We start from the raw sequence: 19,489 nt of genomic DNA on the forward strand, positions 1-19,489 counted from the left end.
GAAGTCCCTTCTCAAAGAGGCCCATCTATCCACCCTAATTAAAACTGAAGCCTGACCCCTTCTCTCAACAGCCTGAATGAGCCTCCTTCTCCTGCCCAATTTTTTCATAATTATCATCTTCTAACCTACCACAGAATTCACTTATATTTTGTTCATCATTTATTGTCTGCTTCCATCCACGGCCACCCTCAAACGCACACACTCGAAGGTAAGTTCTATGAGGGCAAGGAATAATGCTTGCTTTTATTCACAGGCTCATCCCCAGGGGCTAGAGAAAGGTGTAATATAGATTAAGAGCTCAATCAACACTTGCTACATGACTGATGAAGGGAATGCATGAATCACAGAGCTGTCATTGAGTTACAGGGTATTCTTCTGCGAAATTCATCATGCATATTACGTGAGAAACACTGTGCTAGGCACTACAGGCAAGAAAGGACTCAGAGACAAGAGTCTCTGCCCTCAAACCATTCTTTCCAAAATTGCCTCATAGGTTATATTAGGGCAAAGGATGCCACACCCACTTAATCTATTCACCCACTTCCTCCAACATCTGCTAGACACCTGCCTAAATGCAGTTCACAATGGCAAGGATCTGTGCTCTGAGCAGCTGAGCAGTCCCTTTTAAGAAAAGTTCCCACACAATTCTTTCAAGTAAAACTATTGCATAAATTATTGAGAAAGACTAGAGCATAACCCGTGCACTTTCAATATGTGCTCAGTTACAAAAATGTTGCCAAATGTTTTCTTTTTAATTTTTTTAATGTTTTTATTTATTTTTTTTTTTTTAATTTTTTTTTTCAACGTTTATTTATTTTTGGGATAGAGAGAGAGCATGAACGGGGGAGGGGCAGAGAGAGAGGGAGACACAGAATCGGAAACAGGCTCCAGGCTCTGAGCCATCAGCCCAGAGCCCGACACGGGGCTCGAACTCACAGACCGTGAGATCGTGACCCGGCTGAAGTCGGGCGCTTAACCGACTGCGCCACCCAGGCGCCCCTGTTTTTATTTATTTTTGAGACAGAGAGAGACAGGGCATGAGCAGGGGAGGGGCACAGAGAGGGGGAGACACAGAATCTGAAGTGGGCTCCAGGCTCTGAACTGTCAGCACAGAGCCTGACGTGGGACTCGAACTCACAGAGTGTGAGATCATGACCTGAGCCGAAGTCGGACGCTCAACTGACTGAGCCACCCAGGCGCCCCAAAATGTTGCCAAATGTTTAGCTCAAAGGAACCAAATCAACTTAATATATTTTCAATAAACAATTAACTAAATGTGAATGTTTACGATTGATACCAATTGCTTCAATGAACATTCACTATAGTTTTTCAGACCTTTAAGCACTTCTGGTTTCGTCAAAATGCATGAGGTATCAGTAAATAACGTCTGGACCCTGTTCTCTTGGTTCCGTCTTATACTGAGGGGAAAGTATGGCAGATCATTACTGAGAGCCCATGCATACAATATGACTTTAGAGCTTCCTCTGGATTTCAATCCCTAGAAATACTATAACCTCTGTGGTAAAGCACGTCGTAGAAGAAAAGGAGAGGAAGCAGGGAGGGAAGAAGAGACAGACAGAAGTACACAGCTGACGCCCAGCCTGGTCTCTTGAAGGTGAGATGTTCATCTCATGTAAGTAGACTGTGGGTAGTACGTGTTTAAATGTGTTCTAAGAAAACGAGTTTTGAGGAGGTACTGAGAGCTACTTCCACTACTGGAAACCAAAAAATCCAACAAACAAACAAACAAACAAACAAACAGAAAGAAAACAAAACCCCAAAAAAGATACACATGAGAGAAACTGACCAGAATTAAAGGCCACACGTGCAAAGTAACTGGAATTAAAAATCATCACCAAGTGGATATTACCCGAGATATGGTCACTGTCCTTAGTACACGAGAGAGGAGAAATTCTGTGTAGTTTGCAATATTACATCATGTAAACCAGACAGACGAGGAGGCATGGTACCTGGGTCAGGTGTGGTACTTACCACGTAGGCTCTACATGTGAGGCCCCTGTCCTCTGAGACCCAACACAGATGACCTCATGTACCTATCTCACCTGGCCAGCCTCCTTTTTCTTTCTCTTCTCTTCCTAGAGACAAACAAATACCACCTAAGTATCTGCATTCATGGCATCCTGTGGCGTAGACTCAGAATGCACACAGGGACTGGAACAGATGGTATTTGGGATAGCCTACAAAGTTCCCAGAGGTGATTTTTCAGTGAGGCAACTGCCTCTTCTGAATTTTCCTGAAGCCTTGCAAACCCGTCGCATTGTTAAGAACCCAAACAGGGCTTAACCAAGGAAAGCGATCCGCCCATCCGAGGAGCCAACAGCCAGCTTTCTTATGGGGTGATTCCCACCCCCCAACTTCTACAGCTCTTCTACTTTTCTTCTCTTTTTCTTCCATCCCTGTTTGAATACCGCGGCAATAAATGTGGCTCCTCTCACATAAACGTGCAGATGTTAACAGCTCTGTACGGTTCTGTAGGCCATGAAAAAACATCTCAAGAATCTTGTAAGTGCTGACGAAACTTGCCTGAATTACCCCCACTACCTCCTCCCCCACATTCCTTAAGCATCATTTGTTTTCCTGAATGTTTCGGGGAGGGGGGGACGGATATAAAAAAAAATAATCTACCGGTGGAGGTGAGAACCTCTAGCCAAAAACAAATACAGAATTTTAAAAGTAAAGGGCCAGTTTAAACACTGATGCAACTAACCCATGTATGTGGGTTGTGTCTAAGGCAATGGTAACTTGGAACTCTTCAGACATTCAGCCACCAGCAACATCTGCCCCCACCCCGATCCCACAATTCTGCTGCAGAAAGTCTGACCAGCCAAACATTGCCTCACAGACTAAATGAAAATACTTGAAGGATTGTTTCCTGCAATTAAGCTCATCATTCAGGCAACAGCTCCTTATTGTCCCCATTTGAGTGTATTCAAAAATTCCTTTCAAATGGCTTGTAGCTAATATTAACATGTAACTAATTAATGAAGTTACTGTTTATTATGAATTAAAACTTTTGTCTCTAACATCCTTCAAATAACCACAATTATCACACCGACTCAGAAGGCATTTTGGCTTCCTTAAGTTAAACTCCAAAAAAAAAAAAAAAAAGAAAGAAAGAAAAGGAAGGTAGGAGAGAGAGAGAGAGAACGCGCATGCGTGTGTGTGTGTGTGTGTGTGTGTGTGTGTGTGTGTGTGTGTGTGTATAAGGCAACTGATAGAATGTCACTTGTAAAAATGTTTCAAATTCACTGAGATACATTTTGGCTAAGAAGAAATTTTAAAAAACAATCCAGGTTGCTTGAGGGGACATGGGTTTTGCCACAAAATTCCTTGAGTTTTCTTCCTAATATAATTCTAGATCAAGAGCAACAGACTACAGATGCTGGGTACTACTACCATGTAATATTTTAACAGTGTTTTATTCAAAAGATAACAGTACCAGAAAAGGACTTCCAGCAAGATGCTGCCAACTGTTTAAATATTCCTCGAAACCAGCCCAAATGTTTTAATTATGCTCAGCGTGTCAATGGTAGATCGGGCATCTTTTAGGAACTGGGCACTGTGCTGGGTCTTTTAAATGAATTATCTCATTTAACTCTCACAATAATATCGTGGTGTTAGGTACTAACTTTCCCTTTCAACAGATGAGAAGACACATGCCACAAGAGGTTAAATAATTGCTCAGAGTCCAACATCAAGCACATGGCAAGGCCAGAATCCAAGAGTTTTTCTGATACTAACATCCATGCTCATTCCAATTCAACAGAATGCCTCCGTGGATTTAAAGGATCATCTCACTCCTTCGATAGTTATTTAGTGCCTACTAAAAGCATGACACATGGCAGCTCGAGTTATCCTTTTGAAAGATTAATTTAGATCATGTCACTTCTGATGGCTTCTAGACATGGTAAGAATAAAACCCCGACTCCTGGCCATGGCTGCCTGAACTTGGCTCAAGCTACCTTTGAAAATGCCAATCATGTTCTCACCTCAGGGCTTTTGGACTTGCTATTCCTCTCCCACTAAATCTTCAGATGCTCAGGTCTCGGCAGAAACCTCACCTCCTTAAAGGGGCCTCCTCTGACAATCCAATCTAAGTGAGCACCCCTCCCCCCCCCCATCACCCTCCCTCCCTTCCCACCTCCTCTTTCTAGACTGTTTTTTAATAGTATTTAGCCTGGTCTGAAATTATCTTGTGGATGTATCTGTTTCTTTGTTTATTGTTGCATTCCTCCCAACTAAGATACAAATGCCCTGAGAGGAGGGACTCCCCAGCCCACTCACCAGTGATTCCTCAACACCTAAAACAGTGTCACACCCACCGTGTAAGCTCAGTAAATAAATATTTGTTAAATGGATGACTGAACTCCCGGTGCCATGGAGACACATACATAATTAGATACAGGCCTGACCCTCAAAAAATGTTCAATCTATAAAGGGACGGCGACACAAATAATCCCACAAGGCAATATGCCCTAAGTGCCATAAATGAAATTAAAAAAAAAAAATTATGTAGTTTTAAAACGGAAATTTTTTGTAAAAAAATCATATACCGACATAATGTTAAAAACTACTTATAGTTTCATCAAGAAAGAAAGAAGACAGGAAGATAAATTAATGCAGGAACGGGAGAGAACACACACACACACACACACACACACACACACACACACTCTCATGTTATTCCTCAGAGCGGAAATGCTCAGTTCAGTCACGGCTTGGAAGATATAAACATCATTGAAATTCAAAAGCAGTTCTGAAAGAGAGGACGCCTCAATTGGTATGCAAGGGATGTCTCCTCCCCCTGAATACATTATGAACTTGCAGCCTGCTAATATGCCATGCTATCATAAGCACCAGATGGGGCAGTAGGCAGTACATGTCCCATCAAACCTCAAGAAGATGTATTAATGTTCATGCTCTTTAAAAAAAAAAAAATCCTTTGCTTGTGTCCCTAGACTTCCACATTTCTTAGCATTCAGTCACTTTCTCTCAAAGCCCAGTCCTCCAGGGCTGCCCCTCTTCACCAGATGGTGCCAGGAATCATTTCAATCTATTTTATCACAGGAGGCAAAGGCCACAAAGCGTGTCAGACGACGCTTACTGAAGGCACACCAAGCACAAAAGAGAACAACAGAAGATACAGGAGACATAAGAAATAAATCTTCTCCAGGCACTACTGACGAAACATTTTTTAATTATGCTGAACCCTTATTTACGTTCAACACAGAGAGAGAGAGAGAGAGAGGGGGAAAAAAAGATACTTTCCTATGTCTAAACTTTCAAGACTACCTGATATTAGCATGAAATTGTAGTCTACTGAAATAATGTCTACAGAGGCTCAATCACCTAAACTCACAAAATTGTGAATCATCAAAAGGTGGCCTCAAAATGAGGCCAGGGCATAATAAAAGGTACCTGAGTGTACTGAAATAAACTCACTTGTTTAAAAGCAACTATCAGAACAAATAACATCTCTGAATCAGGTGAAACGCACCCTCTCTTTAGGATCTCCGTCAATTTAGCTGTGATGTGTGGGAATCTGAATATGCCATTAGAAACTAAGGATCTGAATAAATACATTATTAGTAATTTCTTATTATTTTTTATTTTTATTTTTATTTATTTTTATTTTTTTTTTCAATGTTTATTTATTTTTGGGACAGAGAGAGACAGAGCATGAACGGGGGAGGGGCAGAGAGAGAGGGAGACACAGAATCAGAAACAGGCTCCAGGCTCTGGGCCATCAGCTCAGAGCTTGACGCGGGGCTCGAACTCACGGACCGCGAGATCATGACCTGGCTGAAGTCAGACGCTTAACCGACTGCACCACCCAGGCGCCCCTCTTATTATTTTTTAAATACATCACTTAAAAATAAATAAATTGCCTTGTTTTCCATTTATCTAGGATCTCCACTAGTTTATGATCACAAAGGGGTATTTTCTCTAGAATACAGAAGGAGACAAAAACTGTAATTTACAACAGTGCTTCTCAAACGTCAACGCGTTTCAGAATCCTCTGAGAACTTGTTCAAGCACAACTGCAGGGTCACCCCCAGAGTCTCTGATCATGGGTTTGGTGTAGGGCAAAGAATGTCCCTTTCCATGAAGTTCCCAGGTGATGGCTACTGGTCTGCGAACCCACTTTATCTAAGTCATTCTGTACCATGTTCCCAAAGTGCTCCCTCACCCTTAGAAAGCCTGGTATCTGTGCAGAATATCACAATATCCTGATAAAAACAGAGCCACTCGGTTGATAAGCTAAACTGACCTATGAATTTTTTAAAAGGCACAAATTAAGAGAAATACCAAATATCTGTCAAATGGGCAAGATTATTCTTTTCAGGTATACCATATAATAATAGTCCCTGAAACTCTAAAGTCCTGCCCTGTTCCTTTCAAAGGATTCAATGTAAATGTTGAAACACACAGAAGAAGGCAAATACGTTTCAAGAAAGAGAGCTGCATTAATGTGAGAAATTACATGTTTTTCATGAGAATACTATATATATCATGCACTGAATAGATTATCTTAGCAAGCTCTCTGGAGTTTCGAGGATAAATTTTATCAGCCTATCACATTACTACTCATCTAAGATTATTGGTTGAAGAAACTGCTTGGCTGAATTTCCTGTGTAACTGAAACGATGAAAATATTTCATTAATATTTGTCTTTTGCTAGAATCTTACTCAACATGTCTGCTAGAAGACTGAAACCTTACGCCCCTCCTCCCAAACGACACACAAGCGCTCAGGTAAAGGGACAGCCAATTTCCCAAAATACTGTGTACCATTGTCAAAAGCCCTGGACTTTGTTTCTGATTTCAGTAATTATGCCAGAGAGGGTTTAAGTGTTATACATTGCATTATACGCATATGATCGTGATAAACAGATTTATAACGCATGCAATTTTGACCACGACACAGCTAGCCACCAGTGAAGTTGTATGGCCGAAAAACAAATGCATTATGTTTCCTTCACGCTGAAAGCAGATACTTGATTCTTAAACATCATTTACCAAAACTTCTCCAAGATTCACTTATTTTTCCCCCTCATAATTAACATGCTCTGTGCATTATTTCCTTCCTTTAAGATCTCGGTGAATCCCAGTTCACCTCTCATCCACTCACTGACTCATTAAGCAAACATTTGCTGATTGCCTACTATATGCCACGCTCACAGGTAGTCTGGAATGGAATTATTAGAACTAAGAACTCAAGATCGTAATGTAAATGGCAGCTTTATCAAGAAGAGTTGATGATGTTTAAGATGTCTATTTTAAACAACAAAGAAGAGTATGTATCTTGGGAGACATAAAAGGTTAGACAGAATTCATCTCTCTAGCAACATCCCCTACCAAGTAACAGAAAAATCAGTGGGGGGGGGGGGGGGGGGGGGGGAAGCCTCTGAATCACTGAATTGAAGCCGCAATAACTAAAAAAAGCCAAGATGGACTTTTCTTAAGCATGTAGCTTATTATTTTATTCACCATCCTAAGTTTGGTGACCTTTCCGAGTTAGCAAATGACTGGAATGGGTAAAAGGGTGGGCGCATTCAGCGAAAAGGGGCGGGCAGATGACAGAGATGGGAGAAAACCCTATTGGGTGTCGACGGAATTTGGAAAATCCCATCAACTGTGCACAAAAAAACTCATCAAGCACCAGAGTGTAGAGCCCTTTTGTGTGGCTCAAACACTACCCCCCTTTTTAAGTCCAGAGAGCACCACGGTCTGCCTTTAATAATTACTGCTTGCATGTAAACTATGCTTTTTAGGGGCACACAGCACCTTTCCAATCATGACTACCACCGTCCTGTGAAGTAAAAGTCAGCAAGGCAGAATAATTGTCTCTAAGACAAAGAATGTGGAGCTGGGGCAGACAGTAAGCTGACTTGTTCCTGGTCACGCCACTAAGTGGAGGAACCTTGATTCACACCCAGGAATTGACATTCTCTACCCCCTGTGCTCTTCAAAAAGATGGCCTGATAAAACACCACATATTAATCGTGCATAATATAAATCCAAGTTGTGAAGCAAAAGGTAAAACATGTTCAGCACTCACTGAGCAAGACTATAGCTGAGTGAGAAGACCATGGCCATCCAAAATCATTGCCAGTAAGTATAAAAATTTTAAACCAGCAAACAGAAGCAACTCTGTGGCTTAAAGAGCTTCTCTTCTGCTCTTTGGAAAACACCGCCAAATGGCTGAATTCTCCAAGAGGTTTTGATGGAAGGTATATTAATATCACATCGATATGGTCCCAAATGCTTTATTCCCACAATGCAAGTAAGACATAAATAAAGACGAAAAACAAATAGACATTCCCTTCAGCAGCAAACGGTTAAATAATACAGACAGGTAAACTCTTCCTCTCAGCAAAGTTCTTCGGAGAGACTCCTAAAGTGTACGAAATGGAAAAAGTTTTAAAAGTCTGGTTATGTCTACATTTACCGTTTTTTTTGTTGTTGTTGTTTTGTTTTTTTTGTTTGTTTTTGGCCATGTCATTCTCACAAGCAAATGCTGGTAAGGAAGAGCATGCCTGGGTAATTAACAACCGGGCTCTGCCTCTGATTTCTATCACTCTATATTTTATAAACCAATGATAAGGAGTATTCTGGGAAGTCTAGAAGAAAACAGGGTGCTTTCTAAGAACACAAATTTTCATTTCCATCCCTTTAATATTTTCCTAGGCTGTACAAAGTCAACTCATGCCAGAGCAGAAAGGAAGAAAATAAATGTTAACAGGCCTTTCAAATGAAGTGTTCCCATAAGTGCTGAGTGTACAGGTTCAGATACAACCATAATAAAGAGGAAACAATGCCCATCTCGCACGGAAAGTGTCAGAATCCAGGCCCTTCCTCATTCCGGTCATATCCTTGTCAGGACACATGTTAAGCATTTCAAATGCAAGAATATATAAATTGTTACCACAGAACCCTCAAATTTTATTATGTGTCTTCCTCCCAATAACCCGACAACCATTAAAGCAGACAAGTCCTGAGGAAGGCAGTGAAGTTAAAATCATACAAAGTTCAAATGTAAAGTAATGGGATGCTCAGAAGCGCAGCAACTGTCTTTCTCAAACTTCCAGATAACTAAGCACGCCCTCAAAATCATCCCAGCTTAGTAAGAATGGTTTGTTTATTTTGTCAAACTCGTTAAGACTCTTGTTAAAGCTATAAACACATGAGAAAGATACCCTCTAATACCCCTTCTTCCTAAAGAGCACTTCTGCCCATCTAATTACATAGCTCTTAAGGCCAAACTCTTTACAGTATCATGTTCTCGTCGGTTCTTTCAAAATTATATTCTTGCATGAGCAGCAAGTACACGACACGATGTTAATAAACCACACAGAATTAAAAGAATCCCTCTAATAAAGTGAGTACACTTATCGTCCAGCCTTTAAAAAAAGAAATGTGGGGGCGCCTGGGTGGCGCAGTCGGTTAAGCGTCCGACTTCAGCCAGGTCACGATCTCGCGGTCTGTGGGTTCGAGCCCCGCGTCGGGCTCTGGGCTGATGGCTCAGAGCCTGGAGCCTGTTTCCGATTCTGTGTCTCCCTCTCTCTCTGCCCCTCCCCTGCTCATGCTCTGTCTCTCTCTGTCCCAAAAATAAATAAAAAACGTTGAAAAAATAAAATAAAATAAAATAAATAAAAAAATAAAAAAAGAAATGTGGAAAACAGAAATGAAAGCTTCTAGAGAAAGCATCCCACAATTTTAAAAATCAACTGCTTCTTTTTAGGGAGGGAGGGGCATGCAGAAAAAAGGTACCTGCTTTCTTACAGTGTCCCCATCGTCTGGAATCACTGTGTCTGCAGGCCTAGAACCTTCCTGGGGCAGAATCATGGGTCCCCAATAGTCTCACTACCAAGAGATCTGACTTTTTTTAATTTTTATTTTTTAACCACACAATGTTGGTGAACAAAACGATCTGGTCTGCCAATATGCTGGATATATCATCTGCTTTCCAATTTTCTACTAACCTGAGACATTGGAAAATCCTATCTGGGCTTCTGATCAACAAAAGATAAGCAGGTTTACCGCTTTCCCAAAGCCTAGAAAGGTGCTGTTTTAGTTAGCCTGTACAGCTTTGACAAGGAATAAATCTATGATTTCTATCAGACTTTTCAAAATAATGACGTTAGCCCCCTGATGCCTATTAATCTCACTGCATTCTTTCAAAAGGAGTAGAAATACACAGAGAACTACCCATCCTAACCTATTTTATCCAAGATATTCTTGATGATTAAGGCTAATGCTGTACCATTTTTATTTTCCAGCAAAGAGAACAACTCTACTTCAAATTCAAACATCCCCCTTTAAATCTTTCCATCTAGCTTCCATTACAAAATATCCTGTCTTCAAGCCACAACATCCTCACCCCTCCTCAAAAAGAAAACAAGAAAGGAATCCAAAATCAGACAAACCAGAGCATCCTTCCTCTGCCATTTAACTAGATCTGTGTGTCCTTGGGCGCAAAGCTTAATTTACCTGATCTTCAGGTTTCAAACAGATCACGTGGTCACAGAAACCATTTACAGAACAAGGGCAGTGAGACATAGAAAGTATATAAGGTGCCTAGCCCTGGGCCTGGCATGGGCCAGTTATCAATAATAGGCTGCTCTTCCTATACTATCAGAGATTTATTCTGTTCAGAGATGGCAGTTATATATTCCCTTTGAGATTAAGAGGATTTCCTGATTCCTTTGATTGGAACTCTATGGGTTGAAAAACATAATTAAGCTAGACATTCTCAGAAAGTACATTTACATTAATATTAATTAATGCAAACAGCTGTTTGAGAAAGCCAGCCAGATAAACCTGCTTCTTGGTCAGGTGTGAAATCCTATTGTTCTCAAGTTATGAGTCGTTTAAGTCAATGACTTATTCCACTAGATACAGTTAGCTACCCAAGAACCACAACAATACACAAAGAAACCGCTTTCGAGAAATACTATACCCACTCTCGCACACAGAGATTAAAATTTAATAAACAAAAAATGAACGTCCTGCCTTCGGTATAAGAACAACAAAGTAAAAAATGTTAAGTTACATTAACGAAGATCCAATCTGATGCAACATAAGACAGGCATGGGTTTCTACTAAGCACTAGATTGGCCCATTGCCCACCCTCCCGCTACGTCGTGGACTTCTAAGGCACCCAGGTACTCCCTCACCTCTGGGTTCCTTTACCTGTCTCCTGTCTCCAGGCTCTCATTACTCTACATCCTAATTACTATCTCCTTCTCTACCTGGAGCTCTACAACTCAAAACTCCTTGAGGGCATGAAGGGAACCGAATCCTAGTCATCCGGTCCTTGGCACATTTTCAGCAACCTACCAATGCCTACCACCTGCACTTCCTTATGACAGTAACCTTTCCATTGCCATAGGCTTGCATTATTCGATCTGCTTAGCCCTCTAGTGATTAACCACAGTGAGGTTCTCTCATTTGCAAACAATTAGAAGGCAAATCTGATGGCATACTTCTGCCACAGGTCAAGTGACCATTGCTAGAGAATTTTCTCCCACATCCCTCTGCAGTCCCGGGGTAAGAAGGGAGAAAGCAGACAGTAAGAGCAATCCAGGGTGGAATATGAAAGACAATAAAGTAAGACTGACACTGGTATGGTAACATGTATATGAGATTTAGCAGTGGCATGGTAAAGAGGGTGGCCTGGAGAATCTTCTTTCTTTAATAAACCACCTGAGCAAGTTGCTTAACCTCTATGAGCCAGTTTCAACATCTGTAAACTAAAAGCATTTGCCAGATCAACCTTCCAGCTCTGAAAGGTATTTGTTCCTCTGATGACTCAGAAGGAATATTATAGTTACAGAATATTATAGTTCAGAATATTATAGTTACAGAATATTATAGTTACAGAATATTATAGTTCAGAATATTATAGTTACAGCATCTTCTTTGCAAACATCAGATGTCAGTGTAACGATGAGACAGTTAATAAACATTTCTAGACTACATAATGCCCACCAAGCGGAATGTTTACTCTAAGAAGTAAAAGTAAACTAGTTGTCTTATGAAATCATCAGCAATGATCACCACCACCACCACCCCCCAAAAATTAAACACTTATCTTTTTCAGTAGACCATTAACTACACAGAAAGATGCCTTGCAAAAGTTTCCAAGTGTTACTGAAAATATATAGAATGAAAAGGTCAAGGACTCAAAAATATTAACAGAAAATAACTGAACAAGAAAAAGGAGGTGGTGCCAGAGACTGAAGGGAAGCCGGAACTACTAAGTGACAAAGAAGTCACGCCTGTACAATCTACATTTATAATTGGGTATCTGCAGCTTACACAGTCTTCTTTTAATAGCTGGCCGGAGGCTTGTTTGATACAGCAAAGAGTTAGCCCAACACAACGGAAAATCAACCTGCAAGGTAAAACTGAGTGACAGTGGATGTACTGTTGTGTTTTTTGTTGTTGTATAAGAGCATTTATAGATTAATCTACTTAAAAGAAAATAACCAGGTGCATTACCCAAATGTTCAGTTACCAGGGACACTAACAGTTGTCTGTCCGTGGCAATTTCATTTCTGTTTTTTACACAAATCATCGCTTGCAAGCACTGATGTTAAAAACAGAAAAACAGTCTAGTACACAGTGGCTATAAATGCCAAATCAATTTTCAGCAGATAATAAAGTCCATGTTTTACAATCAGCAATGCACTGTTTTACTACCCAAAAATGTAAGCTAATAATATATAGCTCTACTAAATGGAAAATGCAGATATGCTGTTAAAAAACGGGCCGGCTGTGAGAAGATGGATCATTTCTGCAGGGACCTTCTTAAAGCTATGTGTAAGTGTTTTGAAAATATCACATGATGTGGCCATGTGTTAAAAATTACAGCCAGTTAAGTTCTCTGCTAAGAAAAATATGTGGGCAATTTATGAAATGCACTCCAGGATGGAGATGTCTTAAGTAAAACCAGATTTTGAAAACAAACCTTTTTTTTTCTTTTTTTTTTTGGAAACTTGAACTTAAAAAAAAAAAAGTTCCAGGCACATCTGGAGAGCAGGACCATTGAGAAAGGGTGGTCTGACCTAATACTAGCCATCTTCTGAAAGAACAGCACTATTTCTGGGCTACACTCACTGTGCTCGCTTATTGTCCTTTTAAGGAAACAGTCCTGAAAGCATTTTGTAGGTCAACATATGGTCTTTGATAATATTATACGCAGATTGATAAAAATATAAATGTTTCAGAAAGCTCAGAGGCATCTCCTCCCGAAACAATATAATGTCCAAGGTCTCTCAGCCATCTCACAAGAAAACATTTTCCTTTTCTTAAACACAAGGATCTAGTTGTTACAAAGTGACAGGCAGTGACATGATATTTCCTTACATTAAGTTCAATCATAAAAAAAAAAGTTTTATCTATTTCTTTAAAGCAGGAGCGGTCTCCTTTAACTTTTTATAGCTCATTTTGTTAACAGTATGCTATCAACAGCTAAAGCATGTTTTTTTAACCAAAATAGTTCTAGAAATACTAAACTGAGACTTTTTTTTTTAACCTACCCACCCCCACAGATTGGTATGTCTTTGAATAAGTTCAGTCTGTGCACATTTGTTTCCAGGAATCCCCATTTTTATGAAAAAAGGTCCCAGATCTGAGAATTGTTGCATCAAGTTTGACACAACCAGGAACCAGGTCTGACCATGACCTACCGAAATAATAATAACAATAATAATAATAATAATAATGAGGAGGAAGAGGAGGAGAAGAGGAAGAAGAGGAGGAGGAGGAGGAGGAGGAGGAGGAAGAAGTTGTTGATATATATAAACACGTAGTCAAAGAAAAACAAAAAACAGCGACAATATCAGATTACCCAAAACACATCCTTTTAATCTACTACACATAATGTCTTATTTAAAAATATAAAATCTGTCCCAGATGGTTAAAATTGTCCATTAATATAAGTACATATGTATGGAAGAAAATATGCTAAAAACATATTAAGAGGCAGTCCATCCGTTAGGAGAGTTTAAAAAGTGCAGATGGGTGTCAAAAATAGCCAAGTGTCAGATCTGCTCAAGTATCGCCATTCTGGCACATGCTTATAGTCACAGCTGTTAATATATTCTCTGCATCCAAGTACAAGGTTTTCTAACACAGTTGATGAGAGAGAGAGAGTGAGAAACACTGCCACTCTTCAGGCTACTGCTTTAGAACCAGTCAGATATTAACGACTTAACACTGAAACAAACTTATCGGTGATCCTAAAACTTTATAGTTCAATGTATTTTCAATAAGGATGCTTTGAAGATGACTTTAAAATCATGTAAGCATGTAAGCAGTCGGGGCTGGCAAGGGTCCTAACTAATCTCTCTCACCTATTATTGCTTACAAATGGCTTTGGGCTATTAAAGGGTTTTAACCAAAACAAAACATAGACTCTTCAAAATGCTGGTAAGTCAGATCATGCACTATATATTAAGAGCATAAACACAAAGACGACTCAAGGTATGACACAAAAATCAGAGGAAACTGTGCTACAATATTCTGGCGGAATAAGGAAAAAAAGAAAACCACACAAGTACTTTTTCACACCGATTCCCCATCACATACCCAAGGCACATTGCATCTTTAGTTGTGCGGTGCATATAAATCAAGATGAGAGCTTAAAGAGTTAAAATGACCTTTCAAAGACCTCAGTCATTGTCTTTCTGTAAATTGATTTTCCCCATATTTCAGCTACATACACTCCTTGTCTACTGAACTAATGAAAAAGTGCACTTCTGTCACAAATGCATCCTTTCTGCACAGAGATCAATAATGAAGAGGACTACAAGACACATCCTGAAGGGAAAAACATTCTTCAAACAACTGGCAATACCTACACACAACTGTGGTTGCAGAAAACTGGCAGCTAATGTTTCAAAACACCATCTGTGAGGTGTACAAGCTCTGTGACCAAGCACAGTCTCTTCTGCCTGTCCTACCCAAATAATCTGCACAAATCAGCCAGCTGGAGGATCTCTCTCTGCCCTGTCTTTTTTAGCTGGGGACAGGCTGCTCAAAGTAGGTTCACGGCAATCCAGACAGGTCTTGAGAAGAGCAAGAAGCAACCCATTCTCCATCAGGCACCCCCCTCCCCCCCGCCCCCAGCCTTCTCCCTCCGTAAGCAGAGACTTCACTGGCCATCATCACGGAGACACTCAAGGCTCCAAAGATAACATGCTTCAGAGGAAAGTGACACACACTAAATTTCCAGGACCACAACAGCTTCAGTAATCTAGCAGACTTTTTATTTTTAATTCATCGATTTCAATTATTTGCCTTATGACATCTAAGGACTGTGATTTAAGGCAAGACTGAAATCGTTTGCAGTTCCAAAGCTCCCTTCACTTTCTCCGACATAAACAGCTTTTTAAAGAGACCTTATCCCAGGATTCTGCCACAATCTGAAAACTCTCTCCACCGATGAAATTTCCAGGATACAAGGTACACATGACAGTCACAAAATCCGTAACACAAGCGATACTTCTTACTTGGGTTCAATGTGGCTGTACTTTCCCCTCAGCCTTTAAAACACACCTCCCAAATTCCGAAAGCAAAGCCTTCACACCCTGTGCCCCTGTATCTAGATCTCGATGGCTCTCCTTATGCCACCTTCCCCTCCTCACCTATGCCACCCCCCCCCCCCCGCCGCCCACCCATGTAAATTACAGTGCAGCGTGGGGCAGAAGGTATTTTCCATGCATAATAAAAAGTAAGCTTTCTTCATTTCAAATCAGAGAAAGAAAGCAGAGCAGGGCTAACTCACCAGGCATCCTTGTTGAATCCAGCGTCCACACGGAAAGTGACTCTCTCCTAAAATCAAGCGTGATCGGGGCTCATGCCTCCTGTTCTGGAATGAGTGCCGGCAGAGAGAGGAGGGCCGTCAGAAGGGGCTGGGGCGGCATAGCCCGAGGCAGGGTGCTGGGCGCGTGCGCCTGCCAGGCGGAGACAGATGGAGAGCTGACACTCCGGATTGCACTTGGAGCAGAAATGTGGATGATGACAGGAGCACATGTGGCCTTGAACCCAGCCCTGTCTCCTCAGGCAGAACAATGACAGGGATGTGTGTGCAAAGTATCGCAACCCCTACCTCCCCTTACCCACTGTACCTCTCTGGGCAAGTTCCAGAGCACCAAAGAACAGAAAGTAAAATGCAGAATGATAAGCTAAATGCTGAATAATTCATTCATCACCACCCCCATCCCGTTACAAGTTAACCCTTATTTTGCCAAAAGAATGGAAAGTAGACGGGCCCCCTACCACTGCTCACAATGAAACGCTTCCCTTCCATCTTCTCATGTTAACAGCCATAATTGGAAACTCTATTTAAAAACCGACGTAGGCACCAACCTCAAAGCTTGTTTATTGAACTGGAAATCCAAAACAGTATAAAAACATTTTTTTAAGACTTTGTATTTTCTGCCAGTTTATCCTACTGAACAAAGTATCCGAATCATTCCCTTTGTCAGCTTCTCAGTAGTATGTGTAAAATAGAACACTTTTTAGAAGCAGAAGCAGACCACTTTTATTTTACTAGAGTGCTTTTAACCCCCTGGGATCCCTGCGTTGATGTGCTCCAAACATTTTCAGCTTACTCTCTTCTACCTTGCATAGAGATCCATGGGAGATGAAAACAAAATCTTCACTGTAAAGCCTTTTCAAAAGCTGAACAATCACATCCTCCTGATTTCTGATTTTTTGCACACCCTTAAATGTTTATCCTTCCCATGAATAACACATACCCAGCCAGGTTCAATGGACTCTTCCCCATAAGCTTTAATGGACACCATGATATATAAAACTACAAGCCTTTGTTACAGTGCTTTATCTAAAGCTGGCTATTTTCCTCTCAGCGGTCCCTCCTTAGTCCTTTGTAAAACATCCTTGCCTCATAGGAGAAACACACGCCTGCCTGCCTTGCATGCCTTTTCCAAACACACAAAATGCCAGGCAGAAGGAAAATGCTGTTCGCTTCTAAAACTCTTCCTCAATTTAACACTTGCAAATCTTCCCTGGGTCTGTGTGTATTTGTTTTAACAACAAGGCACAGGATGAGACAGATTCCTCAGGCTTTACCTTTCCATAGTATGGTCAATCCACTATAAACACAGAAACAATTCTACTCCGGAGCCTCTGCCCAGCCAGCAAGCTCAATGCATATGATGGACAGGAGCATCCCCTTTAACTCTTGCCATCCCCTCGCGATCTTCAACGTGCCCTTTGCTTCTTCTAGACTTTCCGTATGCTTTTAGCCCTTGTCAGATTGGTTTTTCCCCCCTACTTGGTGCCTCAAAGAGATCTCAAAAACCCATCTGAAAACAAGAGGCAGTGACTGTGATTTCTACCTACTCACCCTTCCTACACCTCTTCCCAACAGCACATGCAACCTGTTTCAAAGTACACCCACATACATGCACATACCCTACACAGACTAAAAATAAATCATCTTTGGTAAACAGCGTCAATCAATAAGAATGTCTACGGCCCCTAAATACTGCACCCAAGAAGCATGGCTTCATCTAGTGAACCCCTCAAAAATCCATCATTGTCAGAGACAACTTGTAAAAAGACTACAATTCATAATGATTACTCTGTTCTGTCACTAATAGTATACTGCACCCTATTTATGAGGCCAATCTTTTTGTTCATCTTAGTTAGATGTCACTTGTAATGAGGTTCTGTGTAATGGATTTCAGTACAGTTAAGCACCAAGCTCAAACATTCTTATGACAGAAAGCTTTATAGCAGGCGCGAGTGTGATAATCAATTAAGTCCTGCTATAAGGGCCTTTATGGAATCCAGCATCCTGAGTCTGTAGATGTTCATTTCCAAAGAGAGTATTTCTTTAAAGCCACTCAATGCTACGTGTCGTTGATTTTTTTTAATACTATACCTACATTAGAAAGAAAACATTTTCACAGTGGGAGACCCAACTTTCATCAATATACATGGTGAATCATTTCTGGAATAGAAAATCCTATGACAAAAATGCAACACACTTTAAGAAAACTGGATGATATCCACGTTTAAAACTGGGTCTTAATATTGGTATACCGCAAAGTCCTAAACCACTGCTCAGAACACTGAACTTCCATATGCCGTGTGATTATGTATCTTTTCCATGTGTAAAAAAGCTTTTTAAGCTGTTCTCTGGCTACAGTAATTGCCACTTTAAATTGATCCACGTCAACAAAACCCAGATCCCTGGAGATTCTCACCTAGAAGTCTGACTGCGGAATGGGCCTAACTGAATGTGTGCGCATCTGAGTCCAGCATTTTCTCAAGGAACCAGTCTCCTCCTCTTATGCTTTAATCCCTGAACAGGGAGACCTGGATACGTACTTCTATACAGTTACTTAGACCAAAATAACTTTCCCTTTAATAAAAGAAAAAAGAAAGAAAGAAAGAGCAAGCTTAAAGAGCCAAGATCTCTAACCTCCAACCTGTATAATAAAAATAGACAATCAATAACGTGATGAACGCATGTATGTCGGTGAAGGGGAAAAAAAGAATATGCACTGAACATGTACTAAGTTTTCTCCAGGACAAAAACACCGTCCTGCATCACCATTAGGAAACATACTTTTAAAACTGAAAATAGGGGCACTTGGCTGGCTCAGCCAGAAGAGCACGTGACTCTTGATCTCAGGGTTGTGAGTTCGAGCCCCATGCTGGGTGTAGAGATTACTAAAATAAATAAATAAATAAACAAACAAACAAACAAACAAACTTAAAAACAGAAAAAACCCTAACATATATTCAAGACAATAATAAAGACTACATTGCTGACCAATCACGCACTTCCTCAGGAGAGCCATGTCAGTTAATGCACGTCTTTTAATTAAGAACACAGAGCATTGTTAGGGCGATTTTTTGGAGTCATCTAAACAATCACTTTCCGAAGCGGTAAACTGAGTCAACAACCTAATGCCAGGCTCTCCGCGCCCTCACCCCCACCCCAAACACATCAATTGGTCTTTGACAATAAACTGAGATCCTTCACTAGGAAGGCACTATGGTATTTACTGCATTCCTCTCAGGTATCTATCATTTATTTCGAAGACAGACCGGCCCTATAGTGCAGATTTTTCCTTTGTTCGAGCCTGACTTACCAATGGGGACTACATGAGTCTACTGAAGCCGTCAGCAGTTCATGAGAGCTCTCTACACTGGTGATGGGCCAATGCCAGTTAGAGGTCTTCCACAGGTCTTCTCAACTCTCCCCTCTGCTTCTAACGGGCTGCTGTGATACACTGTGACTTCACACAGTGGGTATTAAGTGAGTTAATTCAAAGGAGCTGAAACCTCATTGATCCTAATTGAAAGCAATACACCCAACCAAATACTTTCCTACCCCATCTGCTCTGGCCTGCCACCAGCTATTCAATACAAGAGAATTAATAGTTTCAGATATTCTAACCGACCCAATAAAGGCACTC

The 19,489-nt window shown here is 40.8% G+C and overlaps 1 protein-coding gene across 5 annotated transcripts in view; it reads right to left on the reverse strand.

Annotated features, from left to right (window-relative positions):
* RUNX1T1 (RUNX1 partner transcriptional co-repressor 1) overlaps positions 1–19,489 on the reverse strand; it is a 142,737-nt gene that overhangs the window by 86,625 nt on the left and 36,623 nt on the right. The window contains exon 1 of one of the 5 annotated variants that reach the window (XM_047842256.1): positions 15,817–15,968. The exons of the other annotated variants lie outside the window; for them this stretch is intronic. Coding sequence (XP_047698212.1) covers positions 15,817–15,823 — 7 coding nt within the window. The 5' untranslated portion in view covers positions 15,824–15,968. Of the gene's footprint in view, positions 1–15,816; positions 15,969–19,489 lie in introns of those variants that run through there. 5 annotated transcript variants of the gene reach the window in all.

Source organism: Prionailurus viverrinus, chromosome F2, assembly GCF_022837055.1.
Source record: "Prionailurus viverrinus isolate Anna chromosome F2, UM_Priviv_1.0, whole genome shotgun sequence".
Classification (NCBI taxonomy): Eukaryota; Metazoa; Chordata; class Mammalia; order Carnivora; family Felidae; genus Prionailurus; species Prionailurus viverrinus.